This window comes from Acomys minous, assembly GCF_964271855.1.
Source record: "Acomys minous genome assembly, chromosome: 16".
Taxonomy (NCBI): domain Eukaryota; kingdom Metazoa; phylum Chordata; class Mammalia; order Rodentia; family Muridae; genus Acomys; species Acomys minous.
In genome coordinates this window covers 78,219,497-78,232,995 of record NC_140498.1, presented here as the reverse complement: position 1 = coordinate 78,232,995, position 13,499 = coordinate 78,219,497, and the positions used below count along the sequence as shown (strand labels likewise).

Sequence of the window (13,499 nt, the reverse complement as noted above, 5' to 3'; positions counted from 1 at the left end):
GACCTAATAACAACAAAAAAGGAATTGCTAAAATTTCTTTGAAAGAGAGTGTTACCATAAAACCAGAGACACTAAGTCACTTAGAAGAAAAAGTGGGGAAGAGCCTGGAACATATTGGCACAGGAGACAACTTCCTGAACAGAACACCAACAGCCCAGACATTAATGTCAACAATTAATAAATGGGACCTCATGAGGCTGAGAAGCTTCTGTAAGGCAGGAAACACTGTCAAGAGAACAAAACAACAGCCTACAGACTAGGAAAAGATCTTCACCAACCTTACATCTGACAAAGGTCTAATATCCAAAATATATAAAGAACTCAAGAAATTAAACACCACCAAATCAAATAACCCAATTGAGAAATGGGGCTTGGAACTAAACAGAGAATTCTCAACAGAGGAATATCAAATGGCTGAGAAACACTTAAAGAAATGCTCAACCTCCTTAATCATCAGGGAAATGCAAATCAAAACAACTCTGAGATTCCATCTTACACCCATCAGAATGGCTAAGATCAAAAATTCAAGCGACACCACATGCTGGCGAGGATGTGGGGAGAGAGGAACACTCCTTAATTGCTGGTGGGAATGCGAACTAGTACAGCCACTTTGGAAATCTATCTGGTGCTATCTCAGAAAAATGGGAATAGGGCTTCCTCAAGACCCAGCTATTCCACTCCTTGGAATATACCCAGAAGATGCTCCAGCACACAACAAGAAAATTTGCTCAACCATGTTCATAGCAGCCTTATTCATAATAGCCAGAACATGGAAACAGCCTAAGTGTCCATCAGTAGAAGAATGGATAAAGAAACTGTGGTACATATACACTATGGAATACTATTCAGCTGTTAAAAACAAGGAATTCCCAAAATTTGTGGATAAATGGATTGAGCTAGAAATGATCATACTGAGTTAGTTAACCCAGAAGCAGAAAGACTCAAATGGTATATACTCACTTATATCTGCATATTAGCCCAAGAGGCATGTCCCATGAAAGCCTTCACTTACCAGGAAACTGAGACAGAGGGGAGGACATTCTATTGGGACTCTAGATGAGAGAAGCATGGGAAAATGGCAAAGTAGAAGGACCCAGAGGGTCCTAGAAACCTACAAGTAGAACATTATGATAGGGAAGAAACTCGATAATATATGACCAATATAATGTGCTCATGTATTGGCACATGGTTACAAATAATATTATCGATATGCTAGGCATAGTTGCTCATGTCTGTAATTCCAACATCTGGGGGAGGGGGAGGAAGGAGGGTTGGTTATGAGTTTGAGATCAACTTGGGCTACATGGTAAGTTTAAACTAGACTGAGCTACATGCAATAAGACATTATCTCCAAAACAAAGAAAGAAAGTTCAACAGATAGATGAGAGGACAGATGATAGATAGATAGATAGATCGATAGATAGATCGATAGATAGATAGATAGATAGATCGATCGATAGATAGATAGATAGATAGATAGATAGATAGAAGATATGGACATTAAAACTTCAATAACTACTATGTTTAGTTAAGGTTATGGTTAAATACAAGGTTAATGGTTATATTTTAAATTTCAAACCTTTTGTATTGAGACTTCCTATACTTTTTTTTGAGGTGGGGGTTTTACTTTTAATTTTCTGAGATAGTATCATGTAGCCCAGGCTGGTCTCAAACTAACTACTTAGCCCATACTGGCCTCATACCTCAGGACCTGAGCTCCTGACACAACTGCCTCCACTTCTCCAGTGCTAGAACTATAGGGGTGTGTGCCGTCACGCCTGTGGTATTAGGGAGGGAACCCAGGGCTTGACTCCAGGACCCATGGTAGGCAAACACATCATTAAGCCACATCACCAAGCCTTAACTTTCTAAAATTTAGCTAGCATTTTCTAAGCAACAAAAGTCCTCGATCGACTGATTATAGAAGAAAAGGAGCAAAAACAAAAGCTCCCTTTGTGGTTACAACAAATGAATGAGAAAGTATCACAGATTGATCCAGACCCAGCCAGCTCCTTGCCTGGGGGGCCCAACTACAACTTACTTGGTAGGACGATAATCTGGAATAGACCGGTCCAAGGAGATCTTTTCACTGAGGTAGGAATTGTAGCCATACTTCTCATGAGGTCCTTTGGCTTTCTCTTCTTCAGACGGGGAAAGGGTGGCGGGAAGGCCCCCTTTGCCCCTCCCACCATAGCCTTCAATGAGCCCGAGGGATTTGGATAACCCTAAAAGAAGAAGGAGACAGAGTTATTCCAAAACACCTCCACTAGATACGTCATGCTCTACCAGATAGAGCTTATTGGCACAGACAAAAGTTATAACCTCAGTTTACATATCCTACATATATGGATGGAGAATATATATCTAGGAGCAGGGTCTGATGTAGCCCAGGCTGGATTTGAACTCACTATGTAGCTGAGGATGACTTTGAACTCCAGACCTTCCTGCTTCTACCTGTCATGGGCTCGCCTTACAGGGCTGTACCTCAAGCATCCACTTCACGTGGTAGTGGGGATACGTCTATGGAGAGAAAGGTCCAGGCCATGCTGAGCTCTGAGGTGCACATCTGAATGTTTACTGGGAGCCTGCCTCCCTTGCTCTGCTCTCAGAAATACAACAGACACAGAGACGGACCACCAAGCCTTGCGAAGTGAAAACCAAGGAGAACCCAAGAAACGGAATGAGTGTGGGGCATTATCTATGCCTGTCACCTCTATCTCTTTAGGACAATCATAGCCAGGTTAGGTATGCAGGAAGTGGAAGGTTCCAAGGAACTCACAGACTCAGAATAAATACCAGGGAGCTGCCAGGCTGAGGGCAGGGGGTTGGGAGGTGTGGCTGCAGTTGAACTAGGAAAGAATAGATTGTTTTCACCATGAGCTGAAAGCAGCAGCCACGACTTGACATGACTCTTCACGTAATGGTTTTATTTCAATTCCATCACAACGGCAAAGGAAAAGGCAGTTTTTGAGGATAAGTCACAAAGAAGAGGCGGGGGAAAAAGCCCATCAGGGCGATAATCACAATACACAGAGAAGAAGCCCTCCATGGCAACCCACTCTAAGCAGCTGAAGCTCCCAGGATGTCAGCGGGCCCATCATTCCATGAAGACCTTGAAGAGTAAGTGCAGACAGCAGAGCTGTGAGAGGTTGAACTCCTTAGCGAGGAAAATATGTGCATCTGGCTCTGCAAACAGGCAAGCCACTTAGTATACGTACATATGTGTGTGTGTGCGCGCACACACACACACACACACTCTCTCTCTCTCTCTCTCTCTCTCTCTCTCTCTCTCTCTCTCTCTCTCTCTCTCTCTGGAGTGCTGAGAAACTGAGGCAGGGCCTCTGACATAGGACATTATATTTATCACCAAATCACATACTCAGTTCCTTTCTAGAGGATCAGGGCGGCACTATACTGCCAGTCCAGATCCCTGTTGCTACACGGGGTGATCCTAGCCAAGTGCCCTCTCATCTTCACTATGGACAGCACGACTGTAGAGCACCTGTATCCCCCAGCTTTCAGAGTAGGCAGCTATTGATCCCAAGTAGAGCCAAACTTTGCAGGGAGACGTATCTGAGCAAGTCCAAGCCAACAGTCCTTCCTTGGTCGTGTGAGACTGTGCATCACAAAACACTACCGTGCACTGACTGTCTGTTCTACATGCTGCTACAAATGGGAATGTGTTTGCGTAACATCGAAACCAAAAGCAGCTTGGATCGACCCAGGGCAGCGCTGTGCAGCCTCAGAATGTTTCTCACGGCTTAGTGTGTTCTTGTCATACTTGGACTCTCGGCTCTTAGGCCCCATCCCAGCAGAGACATCACCAACTGAAATGCTTGCTCCTTGCCAGCATCTTTGTCTTCCATCTCAAAGTCCACCTTACACAGAAACAAACAAACAAACAAACAAACAAAAACAAAAACAAAAACAAACCCCAATAGCATCATCTTCACCATGCTCAAAGACTCGGTCAAACACAAGCACTTATGTTTGTTTTTCAGATCATCTGGTGCCAAGGCAAGGCAGTGCACACATGTGACCCCAGCACTCAGGAAGCAGAGACAGGAGGCGTGTGACTTCAAAGCCTGCCCAGAAAAAAAAAAATGAATTCATTATGAAAGTCACTAGTGATAGAGCATTAGTAGAGGAATGAATTTAGCAGTTCGTCAACATGCCAAACACAGGAACACAAGGAACTCAGCCCCTGGGTGTGCATCAAAGGAAAACAAAAATGTATAGTCACACAAAACTCAAACCAAGGGCTCATAGCTGGTTCGGGCACATCGCCCAAATGTAACCAAAATGTAACGATGGCATACAGTGGTGTACTTGACGATAAAAAGAATAAAACGGCCATGAGTGGTGGTACACACACCGCATACATAGAATAGAAAGACAGATGGACAGACAGACAGACAGATGATACTTGTCTAGATAATAGACACGTAGACATATGCTGGATAGATAGATGAGAGATGGTAGCTGGTAGATAGATAGGCACATAGATGATAGGTAAGTGATAGATGACATACAATATAGATGATAGATAGACAGACAGACAGACAGACAGACAGATAGATAGATATGACAGATAATAGATAACTAGTAGATTAGTGGTAGATGACAGATGATAGATACATAGATGAGTGGTATACAACAAATAAATAGATGACAGATAACAGGTAGATAGAAGATATGTGATTACAGGTAGGTCGATAAATAAATAATATAGGTATAGAAATACAGATACATGACCATAGATTGGGCAGCTATATAGAGAGATAGATTGATGACATGATAAATAGAGTATATATACATATACATATATATACATATATATATATATATATATATATATATATATATATATATATGCGCACTGCAGGGCCACATGAGTGCTGGGATCACAGGCTGCTTTAAATAGGGGAATACTATGGATCCTATAAAATACCCTCACTAAGCCATAAACACATAACCCTCTCGGGATGAACCATTCCGTTCCTAACGAGACAAAAACGTAAGGGCACATAAAAACTTTGCAGTGAAACACACAGAAACACTCAATACACTTATTTTACATCGCATCAAACACAGAGCTGAGCTTGTAAGAAAGGGAAACACATGTGATGAGTTAAAGGGAGAACGGAGCCAGGCCGCTGAGACAAGAGAGATGAGGTGATTGTTAATGAAAGGCTCCCCAGAGAAATAAAATGGAAACAGAGATATCTGTAAAAAACTGGGATTCCCTAGAGAGCGTACCAAGAAAGGAAGCATAGATTTATCATCATCACCATCATCATCACCATCATCGCCACCCCCACAGGCACCACCCTCATCATTTTAGTAAAAGAGCTGGGCTGGTATCTGGCTCAGGTGAAGGACATTTGTCTTCCATGAGGGGGTGTGGTAAAGCACGTGCCTGGAATCCCCCAGTGAGGGGCTGGAAGTGTAGCTCAGTGGTAGAGCCCCTGCCTAGAATCCCACAGTGAGGGGCTGGGGTGTGGCTCAGTGGTAGAGCCCCTGCCTAGAATCTCCCAGTGAAGGGCTGGGGTGTGGCTCAGTGGTAGAGCACCTGCCTAGAACTTCTCAGTGAGAGGCCAGAGGCATGTCTTAATGATAGAGCACTTGCCTAGATCCCTCCTTGCAGGGCTGGGGGTGTGTCTCAGTAGTAGAGCATTTCCCCCAGAATCCCCAGTGAGGGGCTGGGGGCGTGGCTCATTGACCAGTCAGCCTAGCCAGATTGGTGCACTCCAGTCCCCAGATTTTGAGACCCTGTTTCAAAAACGAAGATGGATAGTGCCTGAGGAATGAAGACCAGGGCTGACCTCTGGCCTTCATATGCAAACACACATACATTAACATGTACATGTACACACATGCTAAATAACGTAAAGATTAAGAATGGATGCCCACTTTGCCAATAACATGCAGGGAATTGGTTCCTAATGCAATGGGGTTTTTTGTTGTTGTTTTTTGTTTTGTTTTTTTCTTGCCTTTCTCCCCCCCCCCCCCTCTTTCTTTCTGTGGCATGATTTCTTCCCAGTATGAAAGACTTCCACTTAGCAGCTTCACAAAAAAAAAAAAAAAAAAAAAAAAAAAAAAAAAAAACCCACCATGCCTCCAAGCACAACGTGACAACTATGAATTATATATTTCGTGGTCCATGTGTTCCCGTGTTTTCCCCCCAATTTCATCTGCCAGAGAGGCGCAACAAGGCAGCACAAATTTCCACTGGATTTTAATGTGCCTACTTAGCAAGCTCCCAGAAACCACTGGCGAAGACAAATACAAGTTCAAACCCAGGGACAGAGGCCAAGTTAGTCTCTGCCAGAGAATGCTGCCAGTAGAACCTACTGAGATGACCCCATTGTGTTAGTTATTTTTCCTCAGCGCTGGGACAAAGCATCTGACTAAAGGGACCCACGGAAGGAAGGTTTATTCAGGCTGAGAATACTCCCTGCCAGGCAGTGAAGGCATGGTGGCCCAAGTGTACAGTAACTGGGGGTGCTCAGATCGCTCTGTCCATTTTGTTCTCTCTGGGACTCCAGCCAGTGGGACGGTGCTGTCCCCATTTACTGTGGGTCTTCCCTCCTCAATTAACCCAATCTCAAAACCGCATCACAGACACGTCCAGAGATTTGTCTCTTAAGTGAGGCCAGATCTTGTCAAACAGACCGTCAACATTTACCATGTTCGCACACACGCATGTGCAACACGGAGCACCACAAAAGCTTCTTTTCAAACGGGGGCCCTTGCTTTTTGACCAAAAAAAAAAAAAAGTGCTTATAGCACAAGGAGCTGAGTTTGCTCCCTAGAACCCTCATTTTAAAAGCCAGGTATGATGGAGCACACACTTATAAGCCCAGCATTGAAGAGCTGCATTGCTCGGGGTTACTGGCCAGGCAGCCTGGCCTTTTTTTTTCAGCCAGTTCCAAGCTAATGAGACTTTGTATACATAAAAGCATCCGATTTTGACCTCTGTTTTCCACATACATGTTTGCATATATGAACACATAGTAGCTTCACTCGCGTATGCACACACACACACACACACACACACACACACACACACACACAATATGCTGGCTGTGAGAAAGTCATGTAAAAGAAGAGCAAATGTAATAATGGAGAGAACACTAATGAATGTCACAGAGAAACCAAACTTAAGAGAGGCCAGTTGGGTGCTACAGAAGGAGCATTAGAGGCTCTAAAGATAGCCCAGTCAGGGAAGGAAGCGTCCCCAGGGTGATAAAGAAAAGAAGTGAGAACCAAGGGTGCCGCTCCGGGAGGATGCCTGGGTAGAGGGCACAACGCTTGTGTACTAACAGGAGCTTTATATTCCCACAATAACCAACCAGTATATAAAATACTGGAGGGAATCTATTTATAACAGCAACACTATTGCACCAGCTCCAGCAATAACCAATAAGGCCATTAGGACATTTTACTAAGGGGACTGAAATGTAACCTGCATAAACTGGCAGTGAAGATGTGTCTGCTAATCGGAAGATGGAACAGTAGGAAAACGCAGCACTATACGATTGAGCCTCACTGAGAAGGGTGATGGGACTCGAACTCAGGGCCTTGCACGTGTCAGCTTAGTGATCACACTTGTACTGGGATAAACTCCAGGCGCACTTTCTTCTTACTGTTTTAAAATACATTTGTTTATCGTGTGTGTGGTGTGTGTGTGTGTGTGTGTGTGTGTGTGTGTGTGTGTGTGTAGAGGCCATAGGACTACTTGAGACAGTCAGCTTGAGGCTTGAGACAGTCGGTTCTCTCCTTCCACCGAATGCATCCTGGGGATTGAACTCAGATGTTCAGGTTGCTGGCAAATGTCTTTACTGTCTGAGTTATTTCTCTAGCACCCCTTTAAGTTTTAAGTGTGTGTATCCTCCCTGGAGATTATGTACATAAAAGTGCAGGTGCCTGTAAAGACCAGTAGAGGGCATCAGATACCTGGAGCTGAAGTTATAAGTGGTTGTAAGCCTATAACTCATGAGTGCTGGAACCTAAACTCAGGACCTGTCAAAGAGCAGGTCATGTTCTTAACCATTGAGTCATTTCTCTAGTTTCTCTCTATCGACTCTTGTCATTGCTGTTGCTTACACCTGGAAGATAATAAACGGTAGTAAGATTAACCTATAATAATGCAAAGGTAAGAAAAAAATAAATTTTTCTTTCAAAAGAGAGAAATAGAACTGGGGAGACGAGTCTGTGGGCAAGTGTTTGTTGTACACACAGGAGGACCTGAGTTCAGATCCTTGTGCCCATGTAAAAAAACCAGGTGTGACTGCATGTGAGCCTGTAACCCCAGCACTGTGGTGTGCTGAGGCAGGAGGATTGCTGGTGTTAAGCACTTGGCCCCCAGCTGCAGGTGCTATTTCATTCAAGTGGTTCTAGAAACTCTTAGGAAGTAGGGCGTGACTTGAGGAAGTGATTTTGGAAGCCTTTGAAGAATGTAACTGATCTAACGGCCTCTTGTGATCTGCTTCCTGTGCACAGGGGACTGATCGACCATGGACTGTGGGACCCCTGAAGTCAGCACGCAAATAAATCTTCCTTGCCTCAGGTGGCTTTGCAGATAATCGCACCGCAGCCATGCAAACACACAATTCATACAAGTGTGAACCGCGGCCATGAAAACACAATTCATACAAGCAAGTGTGGTCAGTGGGAGGAAGCTCATCGATGTGGTGGGAGGTGAGACTTTAGAATACTTCTTTTTAAACGTCTCATTAGGTTTCTTTATGTAGTGCATACATGTGCCATGGCACAGAGCACATACGGGCAACAGAGGATAACGTGCTGTAGTCAACTCTCTCCTTCCACCATGCAGATCCTGGAGATGCAACTTGAGCAGGCACTGTTGGACCATCTCACCATCCCAAGATATTTCTTTGTCTTGGATATTTACCAAACATGAAGCAGTAAAAATAACATTACCATCTTTAAACATGTGGGGGGGGGGTTAAAAACTGGACAGTAGTGGTGGTGGCGCATGCCTTTAATTCTAGCACTCAGGAGGCAGAGACAGGTGGATCTCTGAGTTCAAGGCCAGCCTGGTATACAGAACCAGGACTACAGAAATAAATGAAAGAGAAAGAAAAAGGGGGAGGGAAGGAGGGAGGAAGGAAGGAAGGAAAGGAAGAAAAGGAAGGAAGGAAGGAAGGAAGAGAAGAATTCTCTTCTATTGAGATCAGGGACTATCTTTTCTTTTTAAGGCAATGTCTCATGTATCCCAATCTGGCCTTGAACTCACCACTTTATAAAAGATGACAGTGACCTTCCGCCTCCTGTGTTCATATCTGGAGTTCTGTGATCACAGGCTCACACTTCTGCACTAGGTCAGTTGTGATGCTGAAGATGGAACCCAGGCCTTTTGCATCCCAGATAAGCACTCTATCCGCTGAGCCACCTCCCCAGCCCCCTGGGACTACTTTCACAGAGATGATGGATTGGATCCATCTATCCTACAGGGTCCAGAAATCCTGTGAGGTCCACAGGCTATATAACTCCTCAGTGAAAAATAAACCCTCCCAGTCCACACTGGTCATAGATTCCAAACGAGCTACAACAGCACCAGCGTGGCAGCAAAAACAAACCCAAGCCCAGGGTGTAAATCATCCCAGTGACGCCTCCTCACCTCCCTCCTCGCAAGCGAGGACATTGTTTTCTTGGGGACTGCAGTTTAAAGTTATGTGTTTACGATGGCCAGCATTATTCTTCCAGAAACAGGAATGAGACTTAAAACAAACACAAATTCCAGACTGGAGACTGTCGCAAGTGTGATCCTGTGCCCTGGCAGGCGCCTCATAAAGTTCCTCAGCTGGAACAGAATGTGTACACACACACACACACACACACACACACACACACACACACAATGTGCACACAATCACACAAACACAATAAAAAATTTGTACACCCTGATCATATACAAACACACGTATACACAGTCACACATACACAAACACATGCACTTACATACACTTTTCCCACACAAATACATATATCTCACACATCCATCTATACAAACACATGTATGCACACATACTTCCATACACCCTCACATATGTACACGCGCACGCACATACACACACACACATATATTCACATGCTTACGTGCCTCATCAGTAAGCTGAGCACGTCAAGTTCCACTGTTCAGGTGGATTCCACAGACTAAAGGGGTTTCTTTAGGAGAGACTCAATTTCTCCATCAGTTGCAGCCCTGGACAGATCCCACCCACACTAAAGCGTTTGGAAAGCGATAGGCCATGGAAAACCCAGCTGTGTGCAGAATAGCTCAAATAGCGAATATTCTGCATTTATTCCTGGCCAATTTCCACTATTTTATGGAGAGTGAGAAGCCTTTTTTTCAGAAGCCAGAATAATAATTGCAGTAAAGGCTGGGGAACTCAGTTGGGAGAGTGTTTTCCTGGCGCGGCCAAAGCCCCAGGTTCTACCCACAGCACTGCATAAACCAAGCGAGGTGATGCATGCCTGTGTACTCCCGGCACTCAGGAAGTAGAGGCAGGAGGATGCAGGGGTTCAAGGTCATCTTTGGCTACACGGCCAGTGTGAAGGCAGTCTGGGGATACACGAGACACGGCCTCAGAAACACAAAACAAAAACGGATGGAGGTTAAGTAAGAGTGACGTGCCAGAAATGAAGCTTACTGCCCTGGCTATCAAGGATAAGGAATAGCTCTGATTATTAAGATGGAGAGACAATGACACAGAAAAGCGAGTCGGGAGATATTGCTGCCAGAGAGTTTAGCAACATTCTGGAGCCCAACAACAGTGATAATTAATTCAGTTGACAAGAGTCGGCTGTCTATACACACAGCAGCAAGCGGCACTTCAGTACACAGACTGAACATACACGTGAGTGTCATTTCTAATCTGCTTTCTCCACAGTCATGCATAGACAGCAAAATACTTAAAATTCTTGACTCAAGTAGTCATTCATTCATTCATTCATTCATCACTCATTTTCGTGTTGGGGATTGAACCCAGGGCCTCTACCACTACACTCCCTGTACTCTTCTGTGTTGGTTTCTTTTGTCTTTTTGTTTGCTTTGTTGGGTTTTTGTTGTTGTTGTTGCTGCTGCTGTCATTGTTTTTGTCATTTTTAGACAGAGTCTTCCTGTAGCCCGTGCTAGCCTGGAAACCATTGTGTTGCCTAGGCTGGCCTCCGACTCACAGCAATCCTTCTGCCTCAGCTCCAAAGTGATGGAATGATGAGCACGTGTCATCCCATCTGTGTCAAAAGGAGCAGACATCAGCATGCATATGTCTCTCCTTTCTTGTTTTATTATCATTTGATTGTTTGCTTTTGCCGTGTGTGTGTAAGTGTGTGTGTGTATGTGTGTGCGCGTGCGCGCGCGCACACGCACACAGTGACTGAGGATCCTCTGGAGTAGAGTTAAAATTGATTATGAATTGTCCAGTGGGGGTTATGGGAACCGAACCCAGGTCCTCTGGAAGAGCAGCCAGCACTCTTAAATGCTAAGCCATCTCTCCAAATCCAACAAGTCTCTTGACACAATCCCTCTTCTTGACTTGTGCTACCACTTGGAGGAGCCCAAGACATCTCCTGCTCAAGTTACTGCCCTCCGCTCCCAAAGTGATCTACAGAACTTGTCTCCCAGCGTGCAGACACGATCTTCACTTATTATTGATCAGAACTTATTAGCGCTGTGGTGTTGCCTATGGAAGACAAAGCAGGAGAGTTCGCACACTGAATGTGGCTCATTAGCAGACTTCCAGTGCAGTGTCTTGCTTGCCTCTCCACTGCGTTCTTTGTTTAAACTATCCCAACCCCTCCTGGTGATTACAAACTGCCAATGACCCCTGATACGCTGAGGGGTTATCGGGGATTGAATCTAGGGATTTACATGCATACCAGGCAAGCACTCTACACCAGGGAGCCATTACCCCTAGCCTTTCAGTGGAGGGTCAAGTCCTCTACCACAGACACATGCTCAGATTTCCTTTTTGTTGTTGTTGTTGTTGTTGTCATCTTTGTTGCTGTTATTGTTTTTCAAAACAGTTCCCTGGCAGTCCTGGAACTCACTCTGTAGACCAGGCTGGCTTCGAATTCACAGAGATCCCCCTGCCTCTGCCTCCCAAGTGCTGAGACTAAAGGTGTGAAGCACCACCGTCTGGCTGCTTTGCTTCTTGAGACAGACTCTCCTTAACTTGTCCAGGCCAGCTTTGAATTTACTCTGTAGCCAAAGTAAGTCTGAAAAATCTGATCCTCCTGCCTCACCCTCCCAGGAAGTCCCTGCAGCAGACCTGCCTTGCGATCCTCTTTGAACACCAGCCAGCCTAGACTATGAAAGTGTGGAACTCTCGCCCAGTGGAAATCTCAACAGAAGCCTCCGTCTCAAACAAACAGTATGGCTGCTCCCATATTTATGAGCCTTTGACGGTCACTCACATGCTCTTGCAAAGAGGAACGACCTTTTTGTCTCTTGTACATAGTCCAGTGCCCAATAAGCATATATATTATACACATGAATGAGTTGCTGACGGAGGAAAGCAAATTTGCAAATAACTGAACAAGTACCACACATATTGGGCTAGTCAACCCCACCATGACGGTCTAGGTCAGCGGTTCTCAACCTGTGGGTCGAGACCCCCCTGGGTGACAGGAACCACCCTTTCACAGGGGTCACCTAAGACCCTTGGATACCACAGATATTTTACATTACAACTCATAACAAATAGCAAAATCACAGTTACAGAGTAGTAACTAAAATAATGTTGTGGTTGGGGTCACCACACCAGGAGGAACAAAAGGGTCGCAGCATTAGGAAGGTTAAGAAGCGCTGACTAGGTTGACACAGAAATCTCCTGGGGGCGTGGTAGAAATCAGCCAGCATTGCTTCATGAACTCAGACTGTCGATTTCCCAGTTCATATATGAGCACAGTGATCTTGACATTTGTTGACAACAGCATTATGATGGTGATTCTGACATTTCCGTCCCGCATCCTCTGAGCTTGCCAGATGTGATGTCCAAAGGTTATGCTAGCCTTTAATATTCTGAATGAAGTCATAAGAATTCAAATGCAGGCTGCGGTGATGGCTCAGTTGGTAAAGGGTTTGCTGTGCAAATACGAGGACCTGAGTTTAATTCCCAGAACCATGCTTTCGTTTTATTTTCTGGTTTTTTTTTTTTAAGAGTTGGATGTAGCAGTGCATGCTCATAATTCCAGAACTAGGCAAGTGCAGACAGGTTCAAACAGGTATAGACAGGTGAAGACAGATGCAAACAGGTAGCTCTTTGGAGCTCATTTCCGCTAGCCAACCTAGGTGGATAGGCAAAACCCAGGAAGGTACACACACTGAGGAAAAACGCCTGATGTCATCCTCTGGGCTCTATGTGCATACACAAGCATACACACATGTGTACGCATGTGCACATACATGAGCAGGCATGCACAAATACACATGCAAACAAGAATTCAACTGGGGCCTGGAGAGATGGCTT

The 13,499-nt window shown here is 44.8% G+C and overlaps 1 protein-coding gene across 1 annotated transcript in view; it reads right to left on the bottom strand.

Moving 5' to 3' along the window:
• Positions 1-13,499, bottom strand: part of GALNT17 (polypeptide N-acetylgalactosaminyltransferase 17) — a 431,830-nt gene that overhangs the window by 261,833 nt on the left and 156,498 nt on the right. Inside the window, exon 2 of the mRNA XM_084762556.1 lies at positions 2,042-2,225. Within this exon, the coding sequence (XP_084618682.1) occupies positions 2,042-2,225 (184 nt within the window). The remainder of the gene's footprint in view (positions 1-2,041; positions 2,226-13,499) is intronic.